Source organism: Fragaria vesca, linkage group LG7, assembly GCF_000184155.1.
Source record: "Fragaria vesca subsp. vesca linkage group LG7, FraVesHawaii_1.0, whole genome shotgun sequence".
In the NCBI taxonomy this organism is placed as follows: Eukaryota; Viridiplantae; Streptophyta; class Magnoliopsida; order Rosales; family Rosaceae; genus Fragaria; species Fragaria vesca.
Genome location: NC_020497.1, coordinates 3,607,107 through 3,619,160, shown reverse-complemented (window position 1 = coordinate 3,619,160; position 12,054 = coordinate 3,607,107). Strand labels below are relative to the sequence as shown.

General features: G+C 37.7%; 1 protein-coding gene across 1 annotated transcript; it reads left to right on the top strand.

The window, feature by feature from the left end:
- Positions 1 to 8,520: 8,520 nt before the first annotated feature.
- LOC101313923 lies at positions 8,521 to 11,390 on the top strand. The gene is made up of 2 exons (XM_004306623.1): positions 8,521 to 10,420; positions 10,614 to 11,390. Exons 1-2 carry the CDS (start codon positions 9,032 to 9,034, stop codon positions 10,998 to 11,000), a joined length of 1,776 nt encoding a protein of 591 aa, XP_004306671.1. The 5' UTR covers positions 8,521 to 9,031; the 3' UTR covers positions 11,001 to 11,390.
- The last annotated feature ends 664 nt before the right edge of the window (positions 11,391 to 12,054 follow it).

The following is a 12,054-nucleotide window of genomic DNA, read 5'->3' as shown; positions in this document are numbered from 1 at the left end:
AAATATAACGATTAAGCAACTTTAGTCAAATATGTGAGGTGTATGCCTTCACAAAACTTGGAAAAATAAACGGATTTGTAGTCACTAAGACTATTAAACCGAAGTCATATGCTTCATATATTCCGCAATATACCTTTTGCTTTTAAAATCCGTAACTGTGAGAATAATGTTCTCATCTTCTTCCATATAGTGAGTTTATTGTTGCAAGAACTCCATATATTTTGTATACATTGACCATAATATTGCTTTCATTGCAATTAGTGAACCGATGTAGAACCACATCAATAATATGATTTTTTGTTTCATTTACTGGCCCAATCTTTTTATGACATATGGGGTTCGAGGCGTTGCCTCTCCCTCTTTTCAAAATTCGTGACACGAAATTCGTCACCTTTTTTAATTTTTTTTTATGTCACATCTAGGGCTCATGTTTCGGTCAATTATTTCAAATAACAAGATAGAAGATTGACCAATATCGATATACGATAATTAATTCCAAGTAATTGGGTCAAGACCATGATGTATGGTAACTCAATTCAATGTAAACCGTGACAAATTCCGTTACAAATCGATGTAACCGTGACAATTTCTGTCACAAATCGATATTAACCACGATAATTTCCGTCGCAAATAGATGTTTGTCCCTTTATTAACCACGACAAATTTGTTGTAAAACTGTGACTTGTCAAACCGTCACAAATTTCAGCTTTGATATGAGGGGTCATAATCCCTCAATATCGTCCCACATTATTAAGAAAAGTGGGATGTGGAAGAAGGCTACGAAACCCGGCTATGAAATTAAAATTCAAAAACAGCAACTTTTATAAAAGTTTACTTGATAGTTTGCCACATAAACTGCGTTTTCAGAGAAGTTGCCGATAGTTTGCCACATAAACTGCGTTTTCAGAGAAGTTGCCGATGTAATTTTCATGCCTAAATCCACGTGCGTGTGGCGAAGTCACGTTTTGCCCCTCGTATATTCAGTTCGTTTCGGGTTGGATGCTTGAATCCGGGTCAAGCAGAACCCGATCGGAGCTAGACTGGGTTGGTGTCCGGTGGCTGCAGGGCTGCCGGCCGTGCGTGTAGTGACGCTCGGGGTGGTGAGGGTGGGTGCCGGTGGAGCTCCGAGATCGATGCACGTGGGGCTGGGTCGCAGTCGAAGTCGTTGGGCTAGCTTCGCCGGATCGGAGGCTCGTGTACGGAGGTGGAGATGGGAGGCCGCTGTGCAGGTTCTCGAGTCGTCTGAGGTGGCCGGGCTGGGCAGAGCGTTGATCGGAGCGACATGGCGTCGAGGCTGAAGGTCGCCGGGGCGCGCAAACGTCGTCGGCTGGGGCTTGGCTGGGGCGGGGCTAGGGCAGACGCTGGCGAGGCTGGTCTGGTGGATGGAAGGATGTGGGTCCAAGGCCGGGGAGGCCTGGGGCACTGGCTGCCGGGGAGGCCTGGGGCACTCGCTGCCGGGGTGGCGCAAGGCAGGGGGCTGCCGGATCAGTGGTGGTGGGTGCCCAGAGCAATTTTGGGTGCCCAGATCAATATCCAGTGGGTACGGCAGCAGAAAATTTTAGGGTTTTTCTGTTTTAGGGTTTCGTTATCAAGCTCGGTTAAAGGCCGGGGAGGCCTGGGCACTCGCTGCCGGGGTGGCGCAAGGCAGGGGGCTGCCGGATCAGTGGTGGTGGGTGCCCGGAGCAATTTTGGGTGCCCAGATCAATATCCAGTGGGTACAGTAGCAGAAAATTTTAGGGTTTTTCTGTTTTAGGGTTTCGTTATCAAGCTCGGTTAAAGCACAGTGCTGATAACGTGTTAAAAGAGAAAAGATAACGAGAGTAACGGTCTACTCATTCATTGATAGAAAAGCCTATTTATAGGCATTACATAGAATATCCCGAATGATCTAGAAGATCTATCAACTGTAATCTATTCTAATAAGGAAACCGGATTAACTAATCCTATGTGTATTAGGGCAAGACACATAATAGAAGGACGGAAACATAATTTCCTTAAACATGTATATGTTTGTGTGTGTGTATATATATATATATATTTAAATAAGTTCATATTTTCGAACTGAGTATAATTATATATATATATTTCATATTTTAAATTTAAGCACGAGTAATGAAAAAAATAGCTTCAAAAACATCATTTTATAGAATAAAAATAAAATAATATAAAACAATTGGATATGAAAGGATAAGATTGTATTTTTACCCAAAAATGATATAGCATGGTTTTTTTATTTGATGTTGTGTGGATAGATGACTTGAAATGCCACCTAAGATTAATGTCATAAATCCTAGGTCTTAATAAGACCATCTAGCACTACCCTTCTCAAATACTAGTTCACCGTATCCTGCAGCACCCTGAAAATTTACCTTGTAAATTTGAACTTGTAGCTTCCATAGATTTGCCTGAGTTCCCTTGTTTGTATGAGTGTAATGATGATGTATCGTCATACTCTTCAGCCTATCTTGGAGATTGATAAGTTTGCTGCTCATTCTTGTATTGCAATGCAGCTCAAGTCCGATCTCTTCTTGTCTTGCCTCTCGAATTTGCCTATTCAAAGTCTGGTGTCGATGTTTGTTTCAGCAATACTAGTGATCAAAGTTCTCTAAGATTTTGAGCATGAAACGAGACCGGATGCCTCTTCCTTGGTTGCGGGAAATCGAGGGTAAACTATTTGCTCTCTCAGCAGAAAATTTAGCGGTACTTGACCTCATAACCAAGAAATGGTATTGTCTCAAGTCTCTTCCATTTCTGTGTCAACATTTCTCATTTTCAGTTTTGGGCAGCATGATCTTTGCCACACACACAAGATCGTGCATTACATACTGATTTGACGTAAAATGCTCTTTTAAATGGACTGAAATTAGAGATTTGTTCCGATTTGAGGGAGCTCGCAACTACCACAACAACACTTTAGTTTTAGACACGGAGTTTATTTTTGGTTATTCTCAAATAGGAAAATGTTTCTAGGCCTTATTAAGGCCTACCTAGGATTTATAACCTTAATTCTAATTGGCATGCCAAGTCACATATCCACATCATCAAATAAAAATTATGCTATGTTATTTTTGATTAAAAATATAATCTTATCCTTTTATATTCAATGACTCTAGATTATTTTGTTTTTATTCTATAAAATGATGTTTTTGAAGCCATTTTTTTCATTACTTTATGAATCAAATAGTTTTAGACTTCTTAATTCACAATTATTTTTCTTTTAATTATATATATATATAGCCCCTTCCAATGAAGGATCCCTATTTTGTGTCTTTTCTTAGGGATAGCCCGCCAGCCGTCAGATCTCTTTTAATAACCCTCAACGGCTGGGATTATATATATTCTCCATCGAACTATTTTTTTTTTAAAAAAAAAAAAAAAATCTCTATCGAACTTATATTGGATGAACTATATATAAAAGTTTTTTGGACAAATATATAGATATATGTATGTATAATTTTCTCCTTGGAAAAGTTATGTATGTGTTTGTGTGTGTACAAATGAGTTCATATTTTCAAACTGAGTATAATTATATATACATATATATATATGGGGACGGATCCGTGACATACATGATTATAATTAAAATTATAACTAGAATATCATCCATTAGATCTAATAATAACTAACGGTTGAGATTAGTCATAAAACTAAATATTTTTTATTTTATTTTATTTTTCTTTACATCAATTTATGAAATCTATCTAAATGAAAATTGATGATTACTATTCTCTATTTGGAATATAATTAAGAGGAAATAATTCATTTCCTATTGAAACTCATTTACTAAAGAGGAAAGAAAACAAATTAAGTTTCAAATATCACGTTAAAAAATTGACGGTTGTCGAAAGTAGTCATCTAGTGCACCTTAGACATACTTATTTCATCTTCTTCTTATTATTTTTTTTTATTAAAAACTTTTTGTTGTTCATAGCACCAAATGATCTGAGTACTTCCATTCATAATCTAATAAAAAGTTTCCAATGTGTTATGGCAGACATCATATGATAATTTTTAATTTTTTTTCTCTTTGAAGGAGAAGAGGTAGATGATGATGGTACTCTCTAATAAATGAGTTTCATCTGATATTTATTTATTTTTTCATTTTTTATTTAGTAAATGAGTTTCAATAGAAACCGTTAACTTCCTCTTAATTGTATTCCAAAATAAAAGTAGGTAATCATCAATTTTCATTATGTTTTTAATAGATAGATTTCATTAATTGAATTTAAAGAAAAAGAAAAGAAAAGAAAAAGATCTAGTTTTTATGACTAATCTCAACCATTAGTTGTTATTAGATATAATGGTTATAATTTTAATTTTAATCTTATATGCCACGGATCCGTTATATATATATTTCACATTTTAAATTTAAGCACGAGTAATGAAAAAATGGCTTCAAAAACATTTTTTTATAGAATAAAATTAAAATAATCTAAAACTATTGGATGTGAAAGGATAAGATTGTATTTTTATCCAAAAATGACATATCATGATTTTTTTTATTTGATGATATGGATAAATGACTTGGCAGACCACCTAGGATTAAAGCCATAAATTTTAGGCCTTAATAAAACCCTTTAACACTACCCTTCTAGAATAAACGTTTCACCTTGTCAAAGGAAAAAGAAACTCGATCATACAAGAGTCGTCTTGATCTACATAATAGAACTTATGCCTCCACATATTGCCTCTCAAAATTACCCTCGTAAAACAGAGTATAAATCTTATATCACCCTGAGAAACTTTCAAAAGTTTTTTGGAAGATGAACATAAAACTGTCCTTCTAGCTGGATTGCAACTCGAATGCCAGGCCGGAATCTTAAAGATCTTCATCATCAAAATGATAAAGGGCACCTCTTCAACCGTTAAGCTAGCTTTTCAATATGATTGAAACTACCATCTAGACATTCGTTATATATACATATAATGGTACTGAAAATATTGGGGGAGGGAGTGAAGCTTTGAGCCCCTGCAATAGTATTTGTTCCATTTTCATTTTAATGTTCGCAGCGTTGGTTCCTTCATCTTGTGAGTGTGCTCTCTTCAACTCCAAATCTCTCCACACATGAGGAAGAGCGTACAAAACGGCCATTTCTGTATTACATGCACTGCCATAACTGTTTTTTTTTTAACTTGAAATTTACACTCCCAATTTTATAATTCACACTCTCACTTTTCTCTTTTGATAATTTAAATTTTGTTTTTAGTGACATGTGTTTTATTTTTTTGTGAAAATTTTATCAAAAAAAAAGGTGAAAATATGAATTATAAAATAAGGAATGTATATTTCACTTTTTTATTTTTTATTTTTTTATTTTTTATATGATTGTTATCTACAACAATCTAAGACATGCATGTAAGAGAACGGCATGTTGGGATCACATTTTGACATCCCTGGCCTAAACTATCTAAAGGCAAGTGGATGAGTCTTAACTTGATGCGGCGACTAGACATATGCAACTTCTGGACACAAGCAGCAGAGTAATTATGATTTGGAGACAAAGGGAATGGGTTACCTTCTAGCTATTGTAACCATCATAAGCTTTTGTACTACTAGTCAGACAATGATGCACAACTGCCTCGCCATCTTCAACAAAACAATGATGTATGTACGAAATTATGAAGTAGAGGATAAATTTGTTTGATAGGTTCTATGTTATGTCTTGTCACACACGCGCCGCATCTCTCTTTCTCATCTTATCTTCATATATTCTAGTAGAAAAAATTCTGCTATGCAATGCGGCATAACACGCAGAGTAGTAAAATTAAAAAAAATAAATTTGTGGGCTTCTCAATACCGAAATGACCTAGACTATATATGCATATATCCTCAACTATATACATATCTACTCGAGCATATGTTCATGTAATCTCCATCCACCTTTCTGTTTAAATCTCTTCGAGTAAGAAGAGAAACAGTATATGTTCAAGCAATCTCCTCGAGCAAGAAGATAGTAGTAATTGTTTGAGCTTTGTGCATATTCATATTCTGGTGAAGGTAGCAGTTCTAGTAGCAGTTCGTGTTAGCATGTTCCTGACCATTTGAAGAGCCTGAAGAGAAGACTATAGTGAATACTACTAGCACACACAAGTAGGTTCTTCACCTCTTTCATTTCTGGTTTTCTTAGTAGACTTCTAGTCCAAAACAGAGAAAAATTGAAATGATTATGTTATTATTATGCTAAACTGATGATCTTGTATTATCTTTTAAAACTATTGTTTTAATTAACATGCATGCGCGCTAAGATAACTAATAAAAATTATTCAGGGAACCTCCGAGTATAAGAAAACCTCTGTTGCTGTTTTTGTTTAGCCCATTGGTTGGCTATGTATGCAATTATCCATATCAAGTAAGGCATAACATTACCATCATGAAAGAAGAATATACTATACCAGAATCTGAGCCAATACTGACTAGCAGCCTCACGATTAAAGACATTTAGAAATTTCGAGAAACCCAGATGGTGCGTCATGAAATTTAGGATGACAACCATCTTAATCTGCTTTACCAAGACAATGTACCAAGCTCTATAGCAAACAAAGATTAAGCCGCTCTAAACTATAATCAAATATCAGGAAATGTAAGACCACCAAAGAGGTTTATGAGCAGCTCCATAAAGAAAACTTTGATATGTTAACAACAATGTAAGCTGATGAGGCAAATGATCACTATTGGGAGACTCTAGATAAGGAGGAAACTCACAACATTTTGAACATGATGGAAGGCTGAGAAAAGATGAAGATAAATAAAGAGAAGATGAATAGTTGAAAGATCACCATCACCGCAAAAGAGCAGAAATAATTTGAGAAGATTTTCATCACCGCATCACCGAATGGAGCAAAAGGAAGAGCAGCTGCAATATTTCATTTTTGTATGTATTAGGTAAGAAATGGACAAAATAAGAGCATAACTGTCCATGTGAAGTAAAAATATAATTACTTGAGCAAAATAAATGGTAGATGAAATAATCAATGGCGGAGATTGAATCGGCATGAAATACAGATTTACACAACAGATACACTCTTCTAGTAGGATCTTTCAGCATCTCCCACCATAAGGTAACCATGAAGTCAAATTTAACTAAGAAAACAAAAATATTCTCTAAATTTTTTTTATCTTACGGAAATCATGTCATATCGTTTACTTACCTACAATACCTATTTTGCCTTCATCAAAAGTGTCTAAGACCAATCAGGGATAGCTTTCAGCATCTCCCGTCATAAGGTAAAATTGAAGCCAAATTTAATTAAGAAAACAAAAATATTCTCTAGATTTTTTTTTTTGTATCTTACGAAAATCATGTCACATCGTTTACTTACCCGCAATGCCTACTTTGCCTTCATCACAATTGTTTGAGACCAATCATGGCTAGCTCGAGTGATCTACAAGTTCCTCAGTATCCATATGCAGTGTAGACTCTAATGAGTCTAATCCGCTGATCGACAACTTCAATAAAGTGAGATAGGGCACGATCACTACCATGTAGATGGAGGTTCCAAGTCGATTTGTACAGTCGTCTTGTTTGATAATTGTTGTTGTAATTCTCCCAAAATTGTAACTTGGAGCCTTTAGGTTGTATTATTGTATCTATGATCATAAAAAGCATATTAGGTAGGTGCATTCCAGTTAGGCTTCATGAGACCGAAAGTTGATTAGAATTTATCTTTAATATAAAAAATTAAATAGAAAAATGGAAGATTAGCTATGTCGGGCCTCTTCACAAAAATAAGAAAATCTTTCGATAGGGTGCCAATCAAAGGCCTATATTTTGAAATCTCATTTAATTTTTTTAAATTTTTTTATTCAAGATCGCCGTATCTCCAAAGTTTTGTAAACCCAAGAACTAATTCGTTAGGGTCCGGAACACCTCTCTATTGGTCATTTTTGACAGTATCGTGGTTCGAACCTAAATTGAGGAGCACACCCAACTAGACAAGAACCACTAGACTGGTTATTTTAGTTTTGATTTCAAGACTTAACCAAGTTAAACTACAATTGGAAGATTGAAAAAACTTTACAATTTTTAAATTCCTGTGATAGAGCTCTTGTCATCAAAGTAATATCATAAGGAATTGAAATAATTTCATATTAAGGATCTCGTCATTGAAATAATGTCATTAATTTACCGTTCTATTTCGAATAGAAACACCACACGAGACGAACGAACTATGTCGAGGCCTTGATACACAAAATCGTTTCAAAAATCCGGACAATATCAACAGGGCATATCCATTTCCAAACTCGTCTCTTATCCCCTCTAGTCAAAAGACCTAATCCTTTTTACCTGCACAAACCCAAAAATTACCCCAAATCCTATTCGGAAACGGTAAATCCATCCAAGACAGGAATCCCCACTAATCACGTCCACACGCGTCACCCCCTCATTGGCCAACCCACGTAACTCTCGCTTCCATTTCCCATAGTAACTTGGTCACGACTCCAACTGTCAGCTCCTTAGAAATTCCACACCGAGCCAAAACAAACATTATAAATATAACGCTGTGTCGTCAAAGTCAGACACCCACGTATATTTTGCGCTTAAACTTCTCAGGCGGCTCCACGCGTCTTTCTTCGTCCTTCTCCTTACTCCATCTCAAAAATCCCCAAATCCAAAACCCAAAAAAAACCCTAGCCGCTGCTGACAAAAGATCGCAATTCACCTCTGGGCTCTCCGTCACGGCCGTCGCTCTTGATCGGTTAGTGACAATTTGGTTTCCTATTGCGGTTTTGGTTTCTGATTACTTTGGATTTGATTTCGGGTGAAGATGAATTCCTAGGGTTTGGTTCGGGTGCGTTGTTCCCTTTTGATCGGGGGAAAAGGGATTGGAGTTTGGTGATTTGTAGTGTACAGATTGTAGATTTGAAGCTAGGGTTTGGGATTGATCATCTGGGTGTTGGAATCTAGGTGGTCAATTTGAGGTTGTAGATGAACAAGTTCTTGTAAATTTTGTGAATTCTGTTTAGCTAGGGTTTGGTAGTTGTTGAATTTGATCTTGTAGGAAGCGTTTTGAATTTGGAATTGAAAACGACATGTCGTCCGCTGGTGTTGCCGCTCTTGCTCCGGTTCACAGTGAGCCGTTGCTCACTGGTGGGAGCTGTCCTGCGATGTCGTGTATGTCGTCGAGTGAGTCGATTTTGATATACTTGTCTGTTTCCGGGTCGACTACTCCTATGAGTGTGCTGGAATCGGATTCGATTGAGTCGGTGAAGCTGAGGATTCAGACGTATAAGGGGTTTGTTGTGAAGAAGCAGAAGCTGGTGTGTGGGGGTAGGGAGCTGGCTCGGAGCAATTCGATATTGAGGGAGTATGGAGTGTCGGATGGGAATGTGATGCATTTGGTTCTTAGGCTGTCTGATCTTCAGGAGATTAATGTTCGAACGAATTGTGGGAAAGAGTTTACGTTTCATGTGGAGCGTGGGAAAGATGTTGGGTATGTGAAGCAGAGGATTGCGAAGAATAGTAAAGAGTTTGTTGATCTAGAGGAGCAGGAAGTTGTGTTGGATGGGAAGCCACTTGAGGATCAGAAGCTTATTGACGACATATGTAAACAGAATGATGGCGTCTTACATTTGCTGGTCCAGAAGTCTGCAAAGCTTCGTGCTAAACCTGTTGAGAAGAACTTTGAATTGTCTATTGTGGCGTCACATTTGGATGATGGGAAAAAACAAATTGATGGAGAGAATGTGAAGCTGCAATATGATGCTGGTGAGCAAGAGTTTAAGAGAGGTTACAATGAGATGATTGTGCCAAGAAAGCCTCTTGATAGAGATTTTGGGTTGGAACCTGTCATTGTTAACCCCAAGATTGAATTGCCGTCTGTGGTCAGGGATATGGTTGATGAAACAATTGAAGGACTAGAGAGTGGGAATCACCCGATCAGGTCAATGGAGGGTACAGGAGGAGCATATTTTATGTTGGACTCATCAGGGGAGAAGTATGTGTCTGTGTTTAAACCAATTGATGAGGAGCCTATGGCTGTGAACAATCCAAGAGGGCTTCCATTGTCATTAGATGGGGAAGGATTGAAAAAGGGGACCAGAGTTGAAGAAGGGGCTTTCAGAGAGGTTGCAGCTTACCTTTTGGATCATCCAAAGGGTGGGCGCCGTATGTTGTATGGTGATGGAAAGGGCTTTGCTGGGGTTCCACCAACATTCATAGTGAAGAGTTTTCATAGAGGATTCAACAACCCTGGAGATGTAATGGTCAAAATCGGTTCCTTACAGAAATTCATGGAGAATAATGGAAGTTGTGAGGACATGGGCCCTGGTGCATTCCCAACTGAGGAAGTGCATAAGATTTCCGTGTTGGATCTAAGGTTGGCCAACGCAGATAGACATGCTGGGAATATCTTACTGAGCAAAGAGGATGGCCAGACTGTGCTGATTCCCATTGACCACGGTTACTGCCTGCCTGAAAACGTATGTACTTAACTCCCTTCATTTTTGCTTTTGATTTTTCCTTTTATTTGTTTCATTTGCATCTGTGCATCATTGAATTTTTTGACTGTGTTCTGGGTTTAGGATTAGTCAGATAATGCATGATAAGTAGCATGGTATTTCTTTAAACTGTATATGATTCCGTATTCTAATAATGTATTTGCTATTCTTGCAGTTTGAAGATGTTACATTTGACTGGCTCTATTGGCCACAAGCACGCAAACCATATGCTGAGGAGGTGGTTGATTACGTAAAATCACTGGATGCTGAGGAGGATATTGCCCTTTTGAAGTTCCATGGATGGGAGATGCCACCAAAATGTGCTCGCACACTTCGGATTTCAACCATGCTGCTGAAGAAAGGGGTAGAGAGAGGGCTCACTCCTTTTGACATAGGAAGCATAATGTGCAGAAAGACCTTGAATAAGGAATCTGTGATAGAGGAAATAGTAGAGGAAGCAAACGATTCTGTGATCCCTGACTCAAGTGAAGATGCTTTTCTTGAGACTGTATCCGAAATTATGGATCGCCGTCTTGAAGAGATTGCTGGTTCACTTTCCTGATGTCAATGCTGAATCATGTGGATAGGTATATACAGTTTATAGCTTACTTCAGTACTTGTGATTACTGTGCATGTTCCAGTAGAACCCTATTTGGCTCATGCACCTTGAAGATTCCATCTCGTTTGTTCATTATAGACTTCATTCTCTTTTGATTGACAAGTTACCTTACTCATTTCATGTTGAATTCAAATGCTTTGTAATAGCTCTTCAGTGTTTCTATTGATGACAAGTTTGATTTGGTAAGATCATGATGCTTTTCTTTTTAACTATTACATGCGTTTTAGGGTTATATTGGGTTGAGCGAATTGAAAAACCCCACGACGGGGGTATCGTGTACATGTTTTGCTTCCCATTGTTGGAAATGCAGTGCATTGCTTGAACAGTTCAAACATAAACTTGTTTCATTGAATTAGAGGATCACAGTCCTAGTGTAGGCAAAGAGGGTTCAAGTGACTGGAAAGACAGCTCAGAAAAGATTACTACGTTAGGTAGAAATGGACCAGAATAACTCACATGGGTTGGCTTTAACCAACCCAGGTACCTGACACTCTGAATCGCAATCTTAATTCAGAATGGAGATCTTTGAATTTGGCAGTGCAAAGTTCAAACTTTGAATTCTAAGATCCTTTATATTTTGTACCCAAGCGAGTTGATGAATTGCGTTGAACCTTCCTTGCCTTTTCTTATCTCAGTCTCTTACTCTCCACCACCATAGGGGGTCTTTTAGTCTCAATGCCTTATCCAAGCACAATTCTTCACCTCTTCATCTGCTCAAAATTGCCTATCGGTTTTGCAAAACATGCATTCTTGGAGTGTTTTGATTATAGAGTAATAGACTATTAAGTTAGGATAACAAGTTATAGAAGGAGGATTTGAGTTCCTCCAGATCCTGTCCCGTGGTTTTCCAAACCCGGCAGCTTTATGAATTTGGTCTGCATGCAATTGATGGATCTGTGCATGTTCCAACTGGCATGGCCGTCTGGTTTCTTTTGTTTCGGGAAGAAGGATGCAAGCTTGGCACCGCAAGTTGAACTCGCTGATTTGGTCAGGACAT

Coding starts and splice junctions, on each gene's coding strand:
- LOC101313923 (XM_004306623.1), top strand. CDS start 9,032: ATGTCGTCCGCTGGTGTTGCCGCTCTTGCTCCGGTTCACAGTGAGCCG. Junction 10,421..10,613: donor GTTACTGCCTGCCTGAAAAC/GTATGTACTTAA, acceptor CTATTCTTGCAG/TTTGAAGATGTTACATTTGA.